The following is a 24,467-nucleotide window of genomic DNA, read 5'->3' as shown; positions in this document are numbered from 1 at the left end:
CTAGAAAGTTCTATAAAACCTCATATACAAAGAAAAATCTCCAGAACTGAGTCCATTTTCCTCTTTTTTGCCAGAAAAGAAGGCACTGGGAATTGACACTAACTACCTTGTAAGAGGAGAGCCAAAGACATTTCCTCAATATTAACACACATCCAACTCTCCTCAAAATAAGACTCAAAATATTCCCCTCCACAGGAACCCATACTTCACTAATCATTTCATCACTGTGGTGTTGGAGATGAGATGTCCATCCACCCTCTAGCCCTTCACTGTGCTAAGGAGAAAACCACAGGCCCCAAAATGGCATTACTCATGCTAAAGCCCATGATACCAAACCTAGATTTAATACCTGACCTAATTGCAGTTTCAACTCCTTCCCGAAATGTAATCTTAATCAACCAGTCTGGAATTTTCTGGTCAGCAACACTGAGGTAATCTGACCAGGGCTCTCTCCATCCCCCAAGGGAAGGAGGAAAAATAAAGACTCCAGCTAGTGCCTTCCCTCTCAAATAAGTAGACCTGGCCTAAAAACACCCTTTCTTTCTTTTGTTAATAGATCCCTTGCCCCACCCTTCTTCTTATAAAACTCTTTTATTTGTACAATTCCTTAGGGTATCTCTCTACTTGCTAGATGGGATGCTGCCTGATTCATGAATCATTTAATAAAGCCAATTAGATCTCCAAATTTACTTGGTTAATTTCTTTTTAAACACCTGACTCCACCAACATTTCTTCCAAGTGCACTTTGCCTTCAGGAGAGAGCCCAAGGTGTTCCGGGGCCAATCTGCTATTCCTCCCTTCTCGGGTTCTATCCTGAAATCATGATTATGCTCCTCCTTACACTTTGTTTTCTTTCCCCTGTCCAGCCTCAAAAAACGAGGGACTTGGTCTGGGTCCCATTCTCGACTACTTGCTGCTAAATAATTCATGCCAAGTCATTAAACAGTTGCCTTAAATCAAAGTGGACTTGCTCTAAAAGTGGGATTTAGACACTGTAGTCACTTAATGGAGGAAAACTTTCTGAGCCAGATGGTTTTAATTAGTGATTCGGTGTCAATTTTCAATATTCTAGAACTCCAGTATAGCCTGCCATTAATTAAGTACCAAAACACCGATATTTTTGTTGGTGTTAAGGGGAGCAATTTGTTTCCTCAAAATATGCTTGCTTGGAATATTGATTATTTTAAGCTGGTTCTTCTTTAAGAAAGAGAAGGCTCAGGAAGAACCCTTCTTCCCCCTAAATGCCTGAAAGAATTTAGAGAGAGGACCTGCTTCAGGAAGAGAGCAATTGCCATAAATAATGTTGAAAGAAACGGCCAAACCTGTAGAGAATTTTTAGAGTTTATTTGAACCAAACTGATGACATATTCCAGAGAGTAAGATTGCAAATGCTCCAGACAACAGCAGTTTTGCAGTTCCTTTTCTGCATTTGAAATTAAGGAGGAAATGTAAGGGAGATGATATCAAGGTGGGGATCAGATTAGGGGTTAGTTAAGTTTATATGCTCTCATGCTTCAGAAGGAGGGGTCTGGAAGGTGTGTTCACCTAGATGCACAGAAACAGTGGACAGGACTTGCTTAAGGCAAAGATAAACATTTTACTGAAGTTCTATGCCTGAGGCATGGTCATCTACCAGGCCCTGTCCAGTTAGGAACTTATGATCAGAACACTGTGTAGTTAGTTACTTTTTATAGAACCTCATTTTCTTCCACAATAACTACAGCTAAACATGTCCTATGTGAGCAGACAGGGAGGAGTCTAGCCAGTCTGTTAGACTCCTGTCTGTGTCCTGGTGTTTCTGGTTGACCTGGTGAGAATCTGTTCACCTAATGTTTGTTCCTTCTCATCTACCTGTAAATTGCCTACCTTCCCTTTAAAGCCCAAACCACTGTCCCCTTTCTCCTTAGCTCAAGAAGCCATATAAGCCTCAGCTGTCCGATTTGTCCCAACCCCTATATTCTTAGGAAGCCCCATATGTACATATGTAATGAATTTGGTTATTTTCTGTAGTTACTCTGTCTCAGGGCAATTTGGTTATTAGACCTATCAGCAAAACTATGAGGGAAAAGAAGGGAAAATTCTTCTGTCCCCATAGTGTGCTACCATTATTTCGGTATTTTAAAAATCTGAAATATGTATGCTTTGAGAAGTACCTAGAGAGTTAAACCCAACATTAAAAGGGATGCTTTATAATCTCTCAAGGTATTTGAGTAAGTGCGAAAGACTGGACCACTAACCCAGATTTTCCCATATCAAATTCGCCCTAGTTCCACTTCTTAAAAGAAGTTGGGATTTTTCTTTTCTTTTTAGTGTTCCCTGAATTTGTGAAGAAAGAGAACCTCCCTAAAAGAGAATTATAAAGAACAAAGACTTAGTCTTACCCTTGAGGTATCTGCACTTCCAGTGGTGTCAGTTTGATAGGGAACATAATCAGTGTCTAATAGTGGAAACTTCTTATCTGTCAGATTGATTGATTTTGTGTATTTAAACAAAGGCTGCTGCATAGCACAAGCTAAGAACCAGGCATCTTGCAAATGGGCTGCTGGGTGTACTAGTAATAACAAAAATGATAGCCAATAAAAATATTAAAGTCTTTAATAGAAGTAAAAATTTTCCAAAAGATTGCCTTTATGGTATCACATGAGATTATTTGTAGATAAAAGTTCAAAGAAAAATAGTTAGATTTAGTTTATATTTATCCCCTCACTATTCCTCAATTAGCATAAAATATGCAAAAGCTTTTCTAGTAGTTGAAAAAATTTGCCCAAACACTATGCTCATCACAAGATAAGCAATTGGTACACATCGTTCTTGCAAAAAAATTTAATTAATTTTCACTCTTCAAAACTGATTGTCTTCATTTTATGTAATGTTTAACTTATTTTATGTACTTATTTTAATTGTTTTCCCTACCATTAATTCAAATTAGAATAATATATGTTTAATATTTATTTTTTGAAATTTAACTTTCATTCAATGTTATATAATAGTTATACATCTTAGATGCAAAATATATCAAATATTCAGCTTCAATAATTAAAATTTTTTTCTAAATCCTGAACACTGTTTTTAAACTATGCATATTAATACCAGGATAGTAATACATTATGAGGTAAATGCAAACATACCAGTATGTGGTTCTGGTCCATGAGCATCCTGATTTTCTGTGGCTCCTCTTAACAATGTCCCAAAAAATGACCCTTAGCTGAATTAGCAAATGAATAGTCAGTGTATTTTTTCTGATACTCCCCTCCCAACCTGGGGGTATCTTCAACTCCCAGCAGTTTAGAAAGGGAAACTTAGAAAGGGAAAAACAGTTATTTCCTGAACATCACCTGTGTGCCTAGCCCTGTGCTACATGCTTTACATGATCATTTCATTAATCTTAACAGTTATTCAATGTGGTCCTTGTCAAAACTTCCATTTTACAGTTGAGGAAATGGACGCCAAGCAGATTGACTAGCACCTAAACCATTGCATTTGTTCTTCAATATTTAAATATATGTAGATATTTTCTGAATATTTATTCTCTTTGGGTGTAGGAATATTAATATCTTCTATTTGTGTAGCACCAAGTATTTATTTGCTAAGCATTTCCATCGTCAGCAGTTTATTGAACACCGTGAACTCCTTCCCAAGTCTTTTTGACATCTCCAGCAGGTGCCAGTTTGCTGACCATCTCAGGTTGTAAAATATAGACTCCAGTCCATCCACTTCAGTTTTTCATCCAAACTAAATCTCCCTTTCCTCCCTTAGACCCAGGGACAGCCCTGAGGCATGGATGTGGGCAAGAAGAAGGGGCTTCTATCAATGCTTTCCCCGACCCCCTGCATCTTCTGGGTCCCTTTCTCTGTCAAGGACAGAGAGAATTCACAAAGAAGCCGAAATGCTTTTACTTACCAGTTGCCATGTGGTCTCTGACCTCCCCTATGGGAGCCATCCAAATGCCGCTGCTCCTGGGAGACACCTGATGATCCTCTGGCAGGCCCTTGGGAGGCCGCCTTCCTGCACGGCCACGTCTCCTAGCAAATCAGCTCCACTGGGCCTGGTCCCGTCTCCCTCGGCGCCCACCCTCATATAATCCACCCTACAGACTTGCTGATGGGGTCTCTTCTCTGAGTGGGTCACAGTTTAGGGTGGGGCTTTATTACAATAATTCAAGCCTCCAGTGGTGTCCACCTGACCTACAGGAAGACTTGTGTGTATGTTTTCCTGCCAGATAATGGAGTGTGCCCTACCCTGAGTTATCTCTCTAAATCTCTTTCCTTTCCTGCAATGGGCACTAGGGTAGGGCAGCAAGTCCATTGCATAAATTGGTGGCCAACATGAAATAAGGACTCCAGGCTTAACCTCTTGCCAGCACCCTCTACCCCCATATCTACAATCATTTTCTTAAAACACTCCAATGGCTTAATTTAGAAGGAGCACCCCCTGGGAGTGGAAGGAAAAGACAAGAACTCTTTTGGAGGCTGAGGATTTATAATACATTCATTCCCTCAAGATTAGTTCAGTGAGTAGAGAGGGATAACTGGGGCAGCAGAATGAATTCACCTCTTAATAAACCCCAACCATCTATCTGTCTCCCACTTAAGAACCAAACTGCCAATTCTGAGACAGTCAGAAAAGTCCCACTCAGAATCCTTTCACACGTATTGTGTACATGGACTTCACACCACTCTGCATGACAGGTATTGTTACACCTTAAGAAAGTGAAGCATAAATCATGCTATGTTGTGAGGGCAGGGGAATTTCCATCACATCACATCATGCTTGGCACATAACAGGGCTCAATAAATATTATTGAATAAGTATTGAATAAATAAATCGTAGGAATGACTAGCCCAAGGTCATGCTTTGGAAATTGAGAAATAGCATTCATACCGAGTTCTTTTGACCATCAATATCTCCCTGAATGAAGTGTCATCCTCACCCTGACACTGATTATAGCCACAGCCCCGTGTCATAACACCTCCTTCAGATATACCTTCCAGTGAAATATTTCATTTCTCTCCCCATATTGGAATCTAATCCTGTGAGGGTTCCAGCTACCTATATGTGACACCAATTAGCAGGTCCCAAACCCAAAATGAGCGTATCCTGCCTGGGCTTGACTTTCTATATTTTGCTGTTGCCTATGGTTGGTGAAATCTCTCCATGGCTGAATCCTTAACATTTACACAGATCATTCTCCCCTGAGCTTTTCTATTTCCGGTTGCTTAATAAGCAAGAAGGGTCTATGTGACATGTGTCATCTGTTAATTACTGTAATTTCTCAACTTTAAAGCTATAAAAGCTGGTTAGTTGCTTGTAGGGACTTTAAATTAAAAAAAAAATGTTGGATGGATGGAGTGAATGCCTACATTTCAGGTAGTTGACACCACGTGAATGCATCCTGGTTTATGTCAAGTTCATAAACCAAAAAAGTAGTTGAATCTTACAAACTTAACTATGCAAACAGTTTCAAACGAGAAGCTATACCTTATACAAATAAAGGGAATATACTATAAAAATGTAAAAATTTTTATTTAAATTGACCCTTGATTCTTACTACTATTAGAGAGGAAGGAATATTTCTAAATATTTGGCTTTAGAGCTGGGCCAAGATGGAGACACTGAGGATTTAGAAAGTCTGGGTAATCAATGGAGAGATATCTATTACCTCTTTGAGATTAAAGTTTTCTCTCTGCTTTGCCTGCACTGGCAGAATTTCAATTAGCCCTTGTGTGCCTTGCTGAAGCTAGGGCAGAGGCTAAGTTGGGAGGGCAGCAGCTCAGAGTCTGCTTGGACCGGTTTGAAATGGGCAAAGATGGTGGTTATTTTCCTTCGGTGCTCCCTCCTCGCTCCATGGCCTGAGGCTTCAAGGTACAAAACAAATAAACATAGAAGGAACATATTTGCCTTTGGCGTTAGCCAGTGTGATTACATAAATAAATGTACAGTCGTCTCTAGTAATCATTTAAAACCTAACTAAGCGGTTGATAAGTGCAGGGAAACAGTCTGTGCTCTTGAGGTGCAAGGCGAGAGGAGCAAGGAGTGGCTGTGGCAACCCAGCACCACACCGTGTCCCCTCCTGAGGCGGTAGAGAGGCCTTGCTATCTATTCTTGGCATTGATCTAACTCTCTCATAAGTTTCTGGCAACCTCCCAGAGAACAGCATGTTCCCTGCTGTTTGTGTATGCAGCCAAGGAGGCAGGGCCTGGCTTAGTCCCTCTCCGTCTCCCACAGCCTGGCCTCTCCCAGGTGTCAGGAGGAAGTCTCGGCTCAGACCTCACAAGTTGGGCTAGACCCCCAGTCCAGGCTGGGCTGTTGTCTGTGTTTCTGAGATGCCCATATAATTGGTGCAGAAATCAATTTTTAGGGAACCCGAATGTCCCTGCAGACCATGGTCCAAAACGATATTGTGTTGCAGAGAATAAATATAGATTGAGTTTCAGCTAACCTCCTGTTATGGTCACAAAGGCCTCCTTTGGAAATTTGCACCTGTTTTCCAGGGTTAGATCTCGCTAGGCATGATTACTCACCCTGTGAGAGCTAAGATAACACAGATTAACACCAGCTCTGGGTGCTGCCAGCTTGAAGGGACTGACTCACTCCCTTCTCCTCACACTACCTTTTCAGGAGAGTGAAATCAGAGCGGAAGGAGGGATTAGTCAGCCTGGTTTGAGGGGCCCCTGAGGGGGATGCTGAGGTTTCCAGGAAATAGATAAGGGGTTATCAGATGACCATGAGCTCCTGGGCCCCATGGGCAAGCAACCTAGATCCACTTGTCTGGAATTCTAATAGCAGCCAAAACACTATGGAGTGTCTATGGACAGACTTAGAGATCATGATTGCATCATTACAGACCTATTCTTGTGGACAGGGTAGGCCCATGAAAAAAAATGGGTCATCATAGAACTTTCTGGAATCAAACTAGTAGAATTTCTCCATTCCTAATGTATCCAACGCTTTCTTCAACCACTCCCAACACACCTTTTCTAGTATGGTCTTTTACTGAGTTGTAGTTTACTGCTTACACAGTCTTATACACACCTCTACCCCTGAGTAACTCTCTTCGAAGTGTCATAGTTTTACTGGACTTCTCCATCCTGTTGTGCCATAAGCCCCTCAAATTCAACATGATTAAAATGAATCTTGTCATAAGAGACAAAATAAACTAACAAACAAAGTGGAGATAGTCTCATGGATACAGAGAACAGACTGACAGCTGTCAGAGGGGAGGGGGTTGGGGGCTGTGTGAGAAGAGTGAAGGAATTAAGCAACAACAACAACAAAATGATTCATGGACACAGACAACAGTATGGTGATTGCCAGAGGAATGGGGAAGGGGTAGAGGGAGATAGAAGAGGGAATGGGAAAATAAATGGTGATGGAAGGAAATGTGATTTGTGGTGGTAAACACAGAATGCACAGATGAAGTACTGTAGAATTATATACCTGAAACCTATGTAATTTTATTAATCAACTAGAGGCCCGGTGCACAAAAATTTGTGCACTCAGGGGGTCCCTCAGCCTGGCCTGTGCCCTCTCACAGTCTGGGACCCCTTGGGGGATGACCACCTGCTGGCTTAGGCCTGCTCCCCGGGGGATTGGGCCTATGCTGGCAGTCAGACATCCCTCTGGCTTCCCGGGAGCCCTTGGGGGATGTCCACTTGCCAGCAGGGAGCAGGCCTAAGCTGCAGTCGGACATCCTTAGCGCTGCTGAGGAGGCAGGAGAGGCTCCCACCATCACCGCTGTACTGGCAACCATCTGCCTGGCTTGTGGCTGAGCAGAGCTCTCCCTGTGGGAGTGCACTGACCTCCAGGGGGCAGCACCTACATTGAGCATCTGCCCCCTGGTGGTCAGTATGTGTCATAGTGACCAGGGATTCCCAATGGTTCTGCTATTAGGGTCAATTTGCATATTACCCTTTTAATATATAGGAGTGCCTGACCAGCCTGGGTGAAGGGCTGATGGCTGTTTGCAGGCTGGCCACAGCCGCTTCAGTGTGGGGGTCCCCACTGGGGTGCCTGGCCAGTCTGGGTAAGGGGCTGATAGCCGTTTTCAGGCTGGCTAAGCCCACCAGGGGGGACCCTCACCCCATGAGGGTGTGGCCAGCCTGGGTGAGGGGCTGATGGTTGTTTGAAGGCTGGCCACGGCCCCCAGCCACCCAAGCTCCCAGTGGAGGCTGGCTGGAAGCAGGTATCTGGGATTTATTTATTTTCTATAATTGAAACTTTGTTGCCATGAGTGGAGGCCACAGCCAGCTCAGGGCAGGCAGGAAGCTTGGCTTCCTCCATCACCCGGGCAACCAAGCCTCCTGCATGCTCCAGCTTTGTGGCTGCCAGCTGCCATCTTGGTTGGGTTAATTTGCATATAGTCGCTCTGATTGGCTGGTGGGCATGGCTTGGGGCATAGCTAAGGTACGGTCAATTAGCATCTTTGTCTTTTATTAGTGTAGATGTCACTCAAATATATTCAATAAAAAATAAATGTTAATAAAATGAAATACTCCGCAATGTAAAAGATGTTGCATCAAGAAAAAAGAAGAGTAAAAAAAAAAAAATGCCAAAATATGAAATACAGAACTTGAGAATCCCAGAATTGAGCAGCAATTTTGGCAGTTAATAATTAAGTGATCTTGGTCAAGTCACATAACTTTTCTGATCCTTATTTCTTCGCATATAAAATAAGAATGGTGTTAATAGTTTTCAGTTGTTGACTTCTGTGTGTCAGATATTATACTCAGCACTTTATAAGCATTATAAATAGAAATTTAATAATCATATTAGATTACTGACCACTGACAGATGATATACCGGTAACGTTAGTTCATTCATTCAATAGTTATGTATTGAGTGACTACTAAATGCTAGGAGTGGACACTTAAAAATGTAACAAATTGAAAAATATTTGAACAGGCAGTCCAACAGAGAAGATATACAAATATCCCATAAGCATATCAAAAGCTGTTCAACATCTTTAGTCCTCAGGGAAATGCAAATTAAAATTATAAAAACATATCACTATACACCCATCATAATAGCTAAAATTAAAAAGAAGGACACCACTAAATGTTGACAAGAATGTGCAGCAACCAGAACTCTCATGGGTTGCTGATGGAAGTGAAAAAATGTGCAGTACTTTGGAAAACTGTTTGGTGCTTCTTTATAAAGTTAAATGTATGTCTATTGACTGATTTTTTTTTATTCCATTCCTAGATATTTACCCAAACGAAATGGAGACATGTCCACAAGAAGACGTAAGCAGGAATGTTTATAGCAAGTTTGTCTATTGTATTAGCCAGGGTTCTCTAACAACAAAGGAAAGTCTCGGGAGATTGTAGGGGCAGACGGGCAAGTTGGAGACCCAGAGAAGAGTCAATATTTCAATTGTGAGTCCAAAGGCTGTCTGGACACATGACTCTTTCTTCCTTTGGGGACCTCAGTCTTTTTCTCATAAGGCCTTCAACTGATCAGATGGGGCTCACCCATGTTATGGAGGGTAGTCTGCCTCCACAATATGGAATATTATGAGTTAGAGTCAATTCAAAATCTACTGACTTAAATGTTAATCACTTCTAAAAAATACGTTCACAGCACCATCTAGATTGGTGTTTGACCAAATATCTGGGTACCATAGCCTACCAAAATTGACATATAAAATAAACTATCAAAACTATCATTACCTCAAACTGGAAATAACTCAAATGTCTGTTAACAAGAGAATGAATAAACATATTTCTGGCACAATAGAACAATAGTAAGCAATAAAAAGTTATAAACTACTGGTAAAAAAAAAAATGGAGAAATGTCCAAAATATTATGTTAAGAGAAAGAAGGCAGACACAAAGGAGTATATACTGACTGTATAATTCCACTCCTAGGAAGCTCAAGAACAAGTAAATCTAACCTCTGGTGATATAAGTAGTACAGTTTTGCCAGTGGGAGGTGAGGATTTCCTGGAAAGAGGCAGAAAGAAACATTCTGGGGTAATAAACATGCCCTTTATCTTAGAGTTTTGATTACACAGGTATATGCATTTTGTAAAAATTTATCTAATTAGATATTTAAAGGAAGGGTATTTTGCTGTATGTAAATTTTAACTTAATTTTTAAAAAATAAAATGGAAGAGATTACAGTTCCTCCTTTAAGGAGGTTCCAGGCTAGCTGGGAGATAGACAGGCAGACAGACATTCACAACATGATGTGATGAGTGAAGCATTTCCCCTAATTAGCTTATTAAGGTTTTTTTTTAAAAGAGTAGGTAGGGAGTGGACACTACTATATGTAAGCTATACAGAGGCAGCACTTGTTAAATGAGTCAGTTAACCCTGGGTCAAGGGAGAAATACATATTAAAAAGCAACTCAAATATCACACCTTGCAAGAGGGCCTATCTTCACTTATTTAGATGTGCCCAGTGTCTTCAAATTTCTTCCTGTGGGCTACAACACACACTGATGGCATATCACTTAAGAGATATATCCATGCATTCTATTCACATCTGTTTGGTAGATGTGTGTGTGTGTGTGTGTGTGTGTGTGTGTGTGTCTAAAATTCCCTGGAAAGTGAGGGTCTGTCAGCCATTTATAGAAATCTAGAATTCAGTTGAAAAAATCAAGCAAGATGGGACTCTAATAGTAATTTATTAAACATTAGCCATATGCCTGGCATTGCATTCTGCATCCTCAAGATATTTTATTTACTCTCCCACCAACTCTACCAAGAGGCAACTATTGGCCCTCGTCGCAAAGGGGGAACCTGTCTCAAAGGGAGTAAATGGCAGGGAGGGACCAGAACTCTGGCACGGCTGACCCCGCTTGTGCGTCTGTGCGACCAGCTATTCTGCTATCAGTGGTTCTCAACCTTCCTAATGCCGTGACCCTTTAATACAGTTCCTCATGATTGAACCTAATTAAAGCATAGTGATTAATCACAAAAACAGCATGTAATTATATATGTGTTTTCCGATGGTCTTAGGCGACTCCTGGGAAAGGGTTGTTCGACCCCCAATGGGGTCTCGACCCACAGGTTGAGAACCGCTGTCTAGATTGTCTCAGAAGATCTACCTTACTGATAGATTTTCTGACTGTGTAGCAACATGTGGGACACTAGGAACTCAGATCAGATGCGGGCATTGCCAGGGCGGACAGAAGCGTGAAAGCCTCGTGTTTAAAGGTTTCCTCCTGTTACCCTCTGGTAGTTTTTGCTTCTAGCTTGGCCCTGATCTCTCACCTGTAATCTATTGCTAAAAAGAAAGCAAGCTCTTCCTTAATGTTGTGGCTTTCAGCCTGGAAACAAAGAAACCAAAGGATGAAAGAGGGAGAAAGGAGCAGACAATTTCCCAGTATCTGGGTGGCTTCAGTGTCACCTTCATGCATCCAAAGAGAAGTTTTACAGAAGACACTGGTGCCATGTTGTTGACAATCCCCAGGAAAGCCCCACCGGAGCCTCTGCATTGCTCACACTGAGGTCCTGGCCAAGCAAACAGACAAAAACAGCAGCAACAGCAAAAAGAAAAGCACCCAAGGTGAGGACCAGAGACAAGACAAGAAGGGAGAAGGAGAGGAAGGGAAGTAGGATAGAAAGGAGGGAAGTTCAATGAATGGGATGACTGGTGAAGTTGTCTGTTTCAGTGCTCCGTAGAAAGAAACTGAGGTGTGTTGTTTTTTTCTTCCAAATTATGTAACCACAGGATAAAACCCTGTGGTTCTAAGATCTCTTTCTGATTCCTAGATCTCTTTCCAATGAAGAGCAGAGCAGAGTTGTTTGAAACCAAAACCAGGACATGAATGAAAGTAGCCCACAGAATAAATACCTTTTTGCCTTTCTTGGGCTTGCCTGTTTAATTTTCTTCCAGGCTGCATTTCAGAACAGAGAGAGGCCAGTCATTCCACAGCTGATTCACGGCAGGCAGGAAGTGCTCCTACACTGCCTCCTTCAGGCCAAACTGCCCAGAGCCGATAGCTACTGACAAGCCAGCTTGCAACAGTTTGCCTCTGAGAGTTTGTGCCACAGGAAAGTCTTATAGTCCAAATACAGTAAGAAGCACAAGTCACATCTCTGTCCCATGCCCATGAATGTCTTAGAAGCTCTCAATGTTTACATATTACCCTCCCATACCAGACATAGGTGCTGTCTGAGCATTCACTGAGGTTCAACTACACACAAGAAATTGCTTTAGATGATTTACTTATGTCATTCATTTAGTTAGCAAACGACCGTGTAAACCAGGTAGTTAAATTATTACTATTCAAATAAAGAGACTGACACTTGGGTTAAGAAACAGGCCCACGTTCACATAGATATTTAAGTGGCACAATCAGGATTGAAATCCACACTGTGGCATCTCAAAATCCATAACTTTTCCCCCTAGGCCACACTGCATGGCTTTGCAGTTTCTTTGTATGCATCTCTATCCGAGAACTAGCCATAGGTTTCTTAGAAACAGTTTGCTTCTGCCTAAGCTTCCCCTGATGGACCATCCAAGAAGACGCCTGTCCTCGTCTCTCTGAGTTCAGCAGCACTGGAGTCCCCGGGCCCCTGCAGGACTGCAATTATGTCAGCGCTTCTGTAAGCAATTTGTCACTTGAACACTGCCCTGGCGAGACTTATAAACAGTCCTAGAACTCCAAATTTTGCCTCTGTTCCTCCATCCAGCGATTTTAAACTGGTGTGCTGCAATAATTTTTGAAACATGCAATATCTGACTATTTAGTCTAGGGCACTGACCTCGTTTCCCTTAGACTGTCAAATAAAAAATGACAACAGCCAACACAACCATAGCTGTCTGGTGTGAATGAATCAAAATTATACTTTTTTTTGTCAGATGGGCAGAAAATATATCTTTTTGGTGTGGTGCAGAAGTTTAGTAATTAGTTTATGTGTGCTGTGAGATGAAAAGGGTTGAAAATTGCTGCTCTAATGCACTGGATGAGAGATTTCTTTTTTTTTCTTTTTTTGTGCAATTAAAAAAATTCTTCAGCTTTTGATATTTTTTAAAATGCTAGATCAGGGGTGGGCAAACTTTTTGACTCGAGGGCCACAATGGGTTCTTAAACTGGACCGGAGGGCTGGAACAAAAGCATGGATGGAGTGTTTGTGTGAACTAATATAAATTCAAAGTAAATATCATTACATAAAAGGGTACAGTTTTTTTTGTTTGTTTTTTTTTTAGTTTTATTCATTTCAAATGGGCCGTAGTTTGCCCACGGCTGTAGATTATAATCCTTTTTTTTCTTTGCTTGAGGACATCAGTCCATATGATTGGAGTGTTTTACATGAGAAGAAAAGTGTTACTTGATGTCATGTTTAGATATCTTTTTCACAACTAAATCTTCAGAATTATATAAATATATTTTTTTTTTCCATGGCAGAGAGTGGAGTGTATTGGGAAAGGCTATTATCGATATTAAGCTTCATGGAGATGCTCTGAAAATTATAAAATACTGTATAAACGTTATGCAGTTTTATTGTAATTATTATTCTATGGGAAGAACAACTGGGAGACGTTCAAGAAAATCAGTTCTCAAATGTCTCCCATCTCTAACTTTCTTGAACGTCTCCCATCTCAAACAATTTGGTTCTTGACCAAGTTGTTCATGGCAAAATGTCTCGGTTGTCAAACAAAACTTTGGTCCTCATACCAACAAAACTTTCATGCTGATACCTGTGTGACAAAAGAGAGAATGTGCGAGTATTAGTCAGTTTACTGCTAAACTTGGGGTTGTTAACATCTCAGGAAATTGTGCTGTGAATATTTTTGTGTGTTTTTTTTGTGTTGGTCTGGAATGAATTAATTCAATTTACATTATTTCCAATGGGAAAAAAATGATTCCATTTTCGAACAGCCTTCTGGAATGAAGTAAGTTTGAGAACCAAGGTTCCACTGTAATTGGATTCTTTTAAAAAAGTTTTGAACATGCCAGTTTCAAACTTCATGAAGTTTTCACAATCAGACGAGTAACAAAAACATAAGGCTCAGCTGCTTTTCCCCACATTGCTCACCCACTGCAAATGGGTTGCCACTTTCCTCATCTTTATAATCAGCTTTGACTGCTGTGTTTTTTATTAAAAGCCACTGGGTTCAGGAGGGCAGGGCAAAGCAGCAATGTAACACCACGTGGTTAAAAAATTGAGCACAAGTGTGTCTAGATCCTGAGAAAAGGAAAAAAAAACAGATAGGTCAGTGGTTCTCAACCTTCCTAATGCCCCGACCCTTTAATACAGTTCCTCATGTTGTGGTGACCCCCAACCATAAAATTATTTTCATTGCTACTTCATAACTGTAATTTTGCTACTGTTATGAATCATAATGTAAATATCTGATATGCAGGATGTATTTTCATTGTTACAAATTGAACATAATTAAAGCATAGTGATTAATCACAAAAACAATATGTCATTATATATGTGTTTTCTGATGGTCTTAGGCGACCCCTGTGAAAGGGTCGTTCAACCCCCAAAGGGTCGCGACCCACAGGTTGAGAACCGCTGAGATAGGCGCTCTCATATCAAAGGTGCTTTCTCACACGTAACTTACAAAAGAGAGACTTCTTTTTTTAAGGCCATTAAATGACTATTTACAGAAACTAACAAAAGCATCATGAGCATATCATTTCCTCTGTTGCTATGGTCCAAGATTGCGTGAATGGTTAGAATGAAGGGAAATGAAAACCCCAGGAGGAATGAGATGGTGATACTCAGGAGAGAATGACCCTACAATTTCTTTATTGTTATTAAAACACTCTTGTTCCTATCACAATAGCTTGCATTTTTGTGTTTTCCCTTTTCTTTCTTTGGAAAACATTATTTCCAGGAGCATCTCCTAATTCTTTTTTCATTCTAAATGTCGAAGAAAGCCATGAAACATGTAGAGTTCTTCAGGGCAACTGCTGAAAAGTCGGTTAGGAAAAGATCTTCTCAGTAAATAAACGACTCGGGAAGATGAAAGGAAACAGAAGAGCTTTATTGAAGTCCTCTGAATAAAAGTTCGGAGATGAGAAAAAAGAGCTTTAAACCCATGAATAAACAATTTGAAATAGGTAGTCATGTGTTATACCCGACACGTAAGTACAAGCAAGCAGACTGAGAAACACGTTTCCCCATGGAAGGAACGTCATCTCTCTCTGTCCGCAGCATCAGCTTTATTGCCCAAGTCAGTGCATCACAAATGTGTCTGCCAGAATAGCCCTGAAAGTGGAGGCCAGCATGGACCTGCGCCCAGTGTTCTGCCATGTGGCCTAACAGCTTGATGTCAGCAAATAGTCTTCTGACGGATCGTGTTGTATATGAATGGTTCATACAAATTCAGCGTTCCATTCCACAATATAGGTCTTGACTCAGTACAAAATATTTCTCCCAAAATTTTGAGTAAAACTGATGCTTCGAAAAGATTATTGTATCCACCTATGATTTTTCCTACAGAGCGCCTGGACTATGAGAATCTCAGTTTAGAAACACATTCTACATGGATTATTTAATACTAGAGGCCCAGTGCATGAAATTCATGCATTTTGGGGATTCCCTCACCCTGGCCTGTGCCCTCTTGCAGTCCGGGAGACCTCAGGGGATGTCTGACTGACAGCTTAGGCCCACTCCCCAGAGCGGGATCTCCAGTCCTTGCTCAGGGCTTCTGGCTGAGTGGCGGTCCCCCTGTAGGAGCACACTGACCACCAGGGGGCAGCTCCTGAATTGAGCGCCTGCTCCCTAGTGGTCAGTGTGCATCATAGTGACCGGTCTTTCTGCTGTTTGGTTGATTTGCATATTAGCCTTTTATTATATAGGACCGTCTCTACTCAAAACTCAAGCATCTAAAGTTAAATAAGATGGAGAACCACACAAATGAAAGAAACCTGCTCACAAGTGGCAAACTGATTTGTGTGTGCTTTATGACTTCTGCTCTAACATCTAAAAAGCATTACTAAGCAATCAGCAAGAGGAAAAAAAAAAAAAAGAAGCAAGTTGGCCTCATAAACCATGAGGTCCAGACGTCCATCATCTATATTTCTCTTTCAGCAAACCACTAACTAACAAGCCTGTCTAACATACTTCTCTTTCCAACATTTTCAAACTTCTATCATTTTAAAAAAAAAGTCTTTTTCTTTGCTTTTTATAGCCAGCCATTGCTAGCAAAGCACTCCTGACCTTCTAGCAAAAATGCTCTGAAATGTCAGTCTGTTACATAAAAAGACCAATGTAATAAACTTAAGTCTTTCCCTTCACATTAAACAGGAAATCATGCTGAAATAAAACAATACCTAGATGGGTGGAGAAACTTAAAGTGATTACATTTCCGCTCACAGCAGCAGGAGACACTCCCCCTCCCCACGTCACACAATCTCTTCACTCCATCTTCATGCTTAAAAGAAAACCACACTTAGTGTCAGAAACACGGCTTTGGAAGGCAAGCACTATGAATGAGTCAGCACCTGTACTCTTGCCCCTGACCTTTGACCCTGCAGTTCCCTACTTGTATGTCCAGATCCTCTGCTGAATGGTGAGATCCTGGAGGGCAGGAGTCCTTGCTTCGGGCTCATCTTTGCATCTCCAGTCTCTGGCTCAGTGAGAGTGTGTTGAAATGTCCATTTCTGACTATTAAGTGGACTGGCCTTTGTTTTTCATTTCTAAGTGGAAAAAAAGATCTCCCCGTTTGCACTACGTTCACATGCTTTCTTCGCTAAGAACAAGGTGAGGAGTTTGGTGTGGGTACAGGAGTGTGCAAAACCAGCAACAGTAATAATCTGCCAAGTGGGAATGGGGGAAAGGCACCAAGATTAAGAGGCGGATCACAAAGCCTGCTATTTTGCCAAATGAACAGTAATGTAAACTTGTCACTGATAAGGGGGATTGGTTGTAGGAAACTCTGGGTCCCATTTCAAATGAGATAATATAGGAACATTTTACAAAAATATATCAGGCACCTAGTAAGAGCACCTATAGTAATCCTGTTAGTTATTATTGTTCTGTCTGTACCTTCTGGATACATTCTTGCTTTGCTTCTTTATCTCCCCTCACCATGAAACCCTACGATCAATGACCTGACATAGTGTTTGTAAAGTGTTTTGAAATCCCTGAAGTGTTATAATCAACCCAAGTACCATTTTATTTATGTAAACGGTGTCTACCCGGCGAGTCCACTTAAATATCTGGGATTGGGAACCTCTGTCTCATAAGGCTTAATAAATGATTCCCTCTGGCTCTAAAAGCAAGTACTTTTTCAATGACAATGGGAGGGAAAGCAGAGGAATTACTCTGTGACATCTGTTGTGTAACGTTCTTCGGATGGCGCATCTCGATAAATGCATGAGAGTCCTTGGAGAGTTACTGCACACAGTGAAGAGAGAGTGGTAAAAATCCCAGTATCTCTGAAAAGGAAGGGAAGGCAGGTTACAGTCAGAAAAGTCCCACCGTTGCCATCCAAAGAAATCAACAATGATGATTTTAGGCCCGACTTTCTACCTAATGGCAGCTTTCTAGGGTCTCTGATAGTAAGACAAATACTTTTCTGTACTTGCATTGCGGTCTGGAAGTACTTTACAGTGAAAACCAGAGGAAGTGAATTGATTCTTTACCTCCAAGTCATCATCAGGGATAGCCCGTTTCCACTTTACATTCCACTTGATGTGTTCGTAGGCATTGACTACAACTTCGATTGCTTTGGGACAGGAATGGCAAGCCTGTATCACCTGCAGATGAAGCAGAGTTTCGTTTATTTAATGCCCATAGATGACTCAGTCATTCCACTCACAGAGACTTCATGAATGTATGGACCTATTGGGCTCCTTGGAATGCTGAAATGCTTTTGAGAAGTCTCATGACTTTAAGTATCCACACACTGCCAGCCTCCATGGCGGATGGATTAATAAAATCAGACTAATTTCCTTCACCATCCAGAAGTAAGTGAAAAAAGAAGTTCTAACCAAGAAGGTGGGAGCCTGCTGAGATGCATGCCCTGCCCTTACAGCCCTCACACCGCCCAACGGCTTCTGTGACCATCAGAAGACCTGTCGCTCCTTTCTGCCAAGACGGCCCTATCGCTGGAAATCCTTTGGGTGTGGGCTATTTTCATTTCAAAGTGACCCAGCTGGCTCTTCAATGTGACCCACAACTGGGCCACAGGAAACCTGTATCTCTGTCCTATCAGCAGCAGCATAAGCACCCATGATTCCCAATTTTATCACCTTCATTTCCTTTGCCACCAGGCAAGCAGCTTCTGCCACGGACTTTCTCCTTTACATTTTCTCATCGTGAGTTATACATCAATTTCATTTTCCCCTTGAACATATCAAGCTCTTTTCTGAGTTCTCTGAAAGCGTCTCTCTCTGGAGGTGAAATGAGGAGGAAGCCCCCCAACCCTACCATTGTAAGGAAGGCATGCCTCTGCACCATCTGTGGGCAAACTACAGCCCGCGGGCTGGATCCGGCCCATTTGAAAGAATAAAACTAAAAAAAAAAAAAAAAAAAAGACCGTACCCTTTTATGTAATGATGTTTACTTTGAATTTATATTAGTTCACACAAACACTCCATCCATGCTTTTGTTCCGGCCCTCTGGTCCAGTTTAAGAACCCACTGTGGCCCTCGAGTCAAAAAGTTTGCCCACCCCTCCTCTGCACTGAACTTTCTCCAAAGAAATGTCTCCCTTATTTCCAAGTCCTTCTCAATCTCAACCTATTGTCCTTGGGGAAGAAGTCACAAAACTAGTTTTCCTGACCTCCTTTACCAGTCCTTCATAGCTGGTCTGGTATTGCATTTTTCAATGTGCTAGTAAATACCTAATGTCCTGGGTCCCTGGGCAAAACTGAGACAGAGTGATTGTAATTTTAATACCGGGGTGTGTGTGTGTGTGTGTGTGTGTGTGTGTGTGTGTGTGCGCGTCCAGGTCACCTGATTGGAGGTCAATCTGAATGGAGGGTCCATGTCAGAAAGCAAAAGATAAGAGCAGGTAAGATGGAGTCAATGGACAGTACATCTGGAATGCCAGTCTGAGGAGCTAGGGATTGACTTAACAGGCAATAGGAGGAGGTTATTACATATTCTTAACAAAAAAGGGTTATATTCAACCAATTCATTGCATTGGGAAGCCTTCTTGGGCACTATGTTAGCTCTATGGCACTATTCTGAGAAGTTCATGACCTGCTTTTTGTCATTAAGGAGCTTGCAACCTACTTGAGGAGAAAAGATACAGGTATTTGAAGTTGGAGACAATATAAGCCAGTAAATAATAAGGGACTATGATGAAGATCATCAAGTGTCCCTTGAGCACGATGAGCAAAGCACCCAATAGCTTCTCAGCTGGTCTCACTGTTAATCATGAGAATGAAGGGTAAGTGAAACTTTGAAAAAGAATCAGGGCTTAATGACTAATCAGATATTGGGAATAAAGAATGCAACTTTGACATTTGAGATCAAGGAATGAGGAAATTGGAAGGTCAGACTAATTTGGAGATGGGCAGATGAGAAACAGGAGAATATTTCATATGCAATGTCTTCATGGCAGTCAAAAATGTACATGGTAGATGATCCTATATAGGCAAGGTGAAGATGGAGACTCTGTGACATCAGAGAATGTGCTGGCTAAACCTATGATGCTCAATGTTAGGTCGGAGAGAGCCCAGGATTGGATACATGCAGACATGTGATGAGACAATGGACTTCCCCTGGAATTTCTCACAGATCAACGTGCCAGACACAGATACCGGCTTCTTCTCCCTTAATCCACACACCCCCACACAGATACTGACTTCTTTCTGAATACCCCCGCCCATCCCCTGCGGCAGAGAATTCCTTAGTTGAATGCCCTGATGATCCCTGCTGCAGAGAATTCCTCAGCTCAGGCCCCCCACCCTCACCAAACCGCAGTATAAAAAAAAGCGCCCCCCTCCCTGTTGGCGTGAATCCCACGTGCCCTGTCCTTGGGGGTACGTGGGTCTCCCGGGGACGCAGTATAAACTTTCCTTCCTTCCTTTTCTGATCAACTCTCTTTATTTCCTTCGCTGCCTCCTGAGCCACCTAACCTAACACTCAATAATACTATACATGGGTATAAATGGAAAAGATGAAGGACCATGGTATGAGGAATCTGAAGCTAGCAACATGAGGTCACTGAGTGCATGATTGGGAAGAAATGTGCAGTAACATCATTATATAGTGTTTCCACCATATAGACACAATAGATGCAAATAACATCAACAGTATAGATAATTAGGAGCTAAAGAGTTTTGAATATTTATTACCTTTGTTTTTAGTATACTTTATTTGTTGGCTTATATGATTTAAGTTTGCACAATGGCTGCGTTTAACAATAAGCTTACAAAATTTGACCACCAGCTCTCATGAGCTACTGTGAGCCAATGCCAGGATACAGCTGCTTTTGGTTGTGCCTGTCTTTAAGAAGCACAGTTATAAGCCATTGAAACTAAATGTATATATTAAAGCTCCAAACCAGTGAAGGCATTAGAATTATCCTGTCCAGTGGCTGGGTCCAAATAAGCACTGCCAGAGGCTAAAACCAACAGTAGTTAGCATAAATGCAAAAAGACCCATTGGAAGGCCAATGGACTTTGATATTCAGCAGGGCTGAAGATCACCATAATATTGCCCTGCTGTGGACTCAGTGGCTGAAGGCAATTCCCTAACCTGATAATCCTTTTATTGTTTACCAAACTTTACCCTTGATATGCCTGTATGCATTCCTAAAGGGCAAATGTGCATTCAAGTGAATAAAAGCTGACAGGTTCAGGGTTTCAGAGAGCTTCTCCACTAGAGAGAGGTTTCCAGCCTGGCCTCCCATTCCTTCTAAGTCAGTGGTTCTCAACCTTCTTAATGCCGTGACCCTTTAATACAGTTCCTCATGTTGTGGTGACCCCCAATTTCATTGTTACAAATTGAACATAATTAAAGCATAGTGATTAATCACAAAAACAATATGTAATTATATATGTGTTTTCCGATGGTCTTAGGCGACCCCTGTGAAAGAGTCGTTCGACCCCCAAAGGGTCGCGACCCACAGGTTGAGAACCGCTGTTCTAAATTCATATTTCTTGTCTAGTGTTTTCATTTGTGTGTGGCCCCTTCTCCAGATCCTAAACCCTAGCCGTAAATGGATGCAGCAAAGCACAACAAGTTTAATGAGCGGGTCCATTCACATACATATTCTGGGCACAGAGCACAAATCTAAGCTGCTGAGCATGGCTTTTTCAGCCACGTCTAAACAAATAAAGAATAATCCGCTATCATCAACCCAAAAGGGGGTATGTAGATGGGCTTGAGCCAGAGATCCATTGCTATGGGACTTCTGAAGAGACAGTATTTCTGAGTCTACAGAAAGTATAACTCAAAGGATTTCTATCTGGGTACATGGCTGTCAGGGTAGTCAGGTAATTGTCCAGGACCTTGATCTTGGAAAACTGAGGCAAATAGGCCTGATTTTTTTTTTCTGTAGCTGAGATGAGGATGGCATATATGTAGCTCCATGCAAAAGAGATAGGGAAAACTTAGGCTGACTAATTGCTTTAAACATTAGTTATAAACCACCATCATAGTATCATAGAATGTTAGGGTTGCAAGGAGCCCTAGAGATTATCCAATCCCCCTAATTTAGAGATAAAGAAATTGAAGCCCAGAGAGGTCCACATTAAAAAGAAGCATAGTCCTGGTTTTCTTCATCTGAGCTTAGTGCTCCTTCAAGTACATTCTCATGATCTTATTTTAATCCTTAGGTAATGACTGGTGAAATAAATGGTTTAAGGACACAAATCCCATTGCAGAGACATTTTAAAACAAGAGAGACTCTCTTCCATAATTATTTTAGGTTGGACCCTTGTGACTACAAAGATGTTGCTAGTGATATAAAAATAACATCCATCCAGACCTCCGTACACATTGTTCTCTAAAGAACTCCAGATGCTTTCCTTCTGGAAGGATGAGCCATGGTGAGAAGTATGCTGGTAATTACTTGAGTAACCTAAAATAAAGATTTAAACTTAAGAGTTACCAGGACAGGGATGATTGCTGAAATTAATCCAAGGCCTGAATCAAGCATATACTTATACTGAAATTATAAGAACAAAAAAAGCATGAAGAAGTCAGAAAGTTTATAATGAGGCTCTGCACATGGCTTAGTTGTCCACTCAGAAAACTGACCTCTATGCTCTGCATCAATTTCCCAGGCCACACTCATTCTTCGTGGAAGCCACACTGGCTATATTTAAAGACACAGTGCCCACACACCCAACACAGGTACTTTGTCCCTAGGAATTCCTCACCTCTCCCTTCTTGCCAACACTGGGGACACAGAACAGATGTGGATGAAAGTTACTTTCCCCTTACAACATATTACCTACTTCTCAACTAAGGTTTCCAGATTTAGCACATAAAAATAGCAAAAGTTGTCCAATTAAATTTGAATTTCAGATAGACAACAAATAATTTTTAGTATACATATATCCCAAATGTTGCATGGTCCACATTTATATTAAAAATTACTTATAATTTATCTGAAATTCAGATTTAACTGAACATCCTGTTTTTTATCTGGCAACCCTATTCCCAGCCCCTATTCAGAAAATGTTCAGACTAAGTTATGGATACAGGAACGGACTTCATTCACAGGTCAGGAGCCTCACTTCACACATTTGGTGCTTCAATTTGCACCTGTCCTACTCTCATATATCACAGGGAGATAACTTCTCACTTTTCATTAAAGTAGAAAAAAATAAATCAAATAGTTCTTAACCTTCAGTCTTTAGATGCACAGACTCCAAAGCTCCCACTGCTGTCATTAGGTTTTGCTGACACGGATGGCTAAGTTTTCTGCTGACAGAAGACAGGGCCCACAGTGGGAAAGGCTCCTTTAGCCTGACAACCCTCCAGCTATATTCACTGGCAGGTCGGGCTTCTTCCAGGTCTAAGACAGCTAGGCACACCTTCTTCAGGCCTCGGTAATTATTTCACAAAGCAATAACAACAACACAAAACACCCTTAAGGGACAGCAAACTCTAAATCATCACTAGATGCTGGCTCCTGGGAACCTTGACCATCACAAGGACTGGTCTGGACCTAGAAGCGAGAAGCTTCTGCTGCCTTTTTCCTGTCTGAGAAACAGAAGGTGCCCCCATGAACTTCACCTTCTGTGTGTCTCTAGTCCTCCTTCATGGAAGAACAATTGGTCAAAAAAGCTCTTTCTTCAGTGGTGGCAACAGGAGAAACTTTTAGATACTTTTTGCCTCATCATTCCACACCTAAAAGCATAGATTATAGAATAGATTCAAGATAAATCTCCTTGTTTCCCTGCCAAGGCAAGTGGCACCTCTTAAGCCACTTCAGCAGAAAAATTCTAAAGCTACTTCTACCTTTTTATGTTAATATAGTTGTGTGCAGAACGGTACTTAATAATCAAAGCGACGTCTTGTACCCTGGGCATCGTACACAGCACTGTTCAACAGCAGAAATCACTCTCACCTCCCCCAAACCCTCACATACCTTTCCCTCCCCTAGAAAAATGTCTTTCTTGCCCTACCAGAAAACCCAGTCTTGGCTCCCTGGGGTGTCACTGCTTTCTGAATTATGCTGAGAGAAAAAAAATCAAATGTCCTTTTGTACCCTGGAAAGCAATTGCAGACCATATAATTCTTTCCCCCACCTTATGTAATTTATACATAGGCTTTCGGTGAAATACACCCTCTGCAAATGTGCTTTGTACTGGGAAGACAGCATCTTCAGCTCTGACCTTGTTCCTTGTAAATAAGGAAACAGAATTCCCCATCCACAGGAGAACAAATCACTTTATCTTCTGTATAAATGAGTCAGTCATTTACTTGTTGTAAAGATGACTTTCTCTTTGGAAAGTTGGGCTGGGTAGTAGTTGTTCTAAATCACTGAAGAATCTGCATAGTAAATTGAATAGTTTTTCTTCAGTTTTCCGTTGGAAGGGGGCCAGTTCTCTTATACTGTTGGGTAGGGACAAAATGTTTATAATACCAGTCATCCACCAGCGGCAACTCTATCCTAAATCACTTTAGTGTATGGCCAAACTAGAAGAACTCAGAGGAGCAAAACAGAACTGAATAAGAACATGCTCATGGTGGATAAAGTGTTCCTTGGCACACATAATTGTGTGCCTGTTCCGGGGAGGGTTGGGGGGCAGGAGAGGGCTGGGTAAGAGATCAACCAAAGAACTTGTATGCATGCATATAAGCATAACCAATGGACATAAGACACTGGGGGGTAGGGGAGGCCAGGGGATTGTCAAGGGCGGGGGGGAAAAAAGGAGACATATGTAATATTCTTTGTAATACTTTAAGCAATAAAAAAAATAATAATAATTGTGTGCCTGTTTTACAGGCTAGTGGAGCCATCAAGACTAAAGGAAAGGCTCTTTCGCTGGACCAAGTGTTCACTTTGGGAAGAGGAGGAAAGGAAACGATTTTGTTGACTCACACACTCCTTAGACAATCCTGAAAAGTTGATATTTTTACCTTCATT

The 24,467-nt window shown here is 41.5% G+C and overlaps 1 protein-coding gene across 1 annotated transcript in view; it reads right to left on the bottom strand.

Annotated features, from left to right (window-relative positions):
• Window positions 1-14,928: 14,928 nt before the first annotated feature.
• ASB4 (ankyrin repeat and SOCS box containing 4) overlaps window positions 14,929-24,467 on the bottom strand; it is a 59,123-nt gene continuing 49,584 nt past the window's right edge. The window contains exons 4-5 of the mRNA XM_059712368.1: window positions 17,555-17,668; window positions 14,929-17,347 (exon numbers count right to left, since the gene is read on the bottom strand). Of these exons, the coding sequence (XP_059568351.1) occupies window positions 17,159-17,347; window positions 17,555-17,668 (303 nt within the window). The 3' untranslated portion in view covers window positions 14,929-17,158. The remainder of the gene's footprint in view (window positions 17,348-17,554; window positions 17,669-24,467) is intronic.

The sequence above is a fragment of the Myotis daubentonii genome, chromosome 10, assembly GCF_963259705.1.
Source record: "Myotis daubentonii chromosome 10, mMyoDau2.1, whole genome shotgun sequence".
Taxonomy (NCBI): Eukaryota; Metazoa; Chordata; class Mammalia; order Chiroptera; family Vespertilionidae; genus Myotis; species Myotis daubentonii.
Note: the sequence above shows the minus strand (reverse complement) of the source record. Positions and strands in the feature narration are given on the sequence as shown.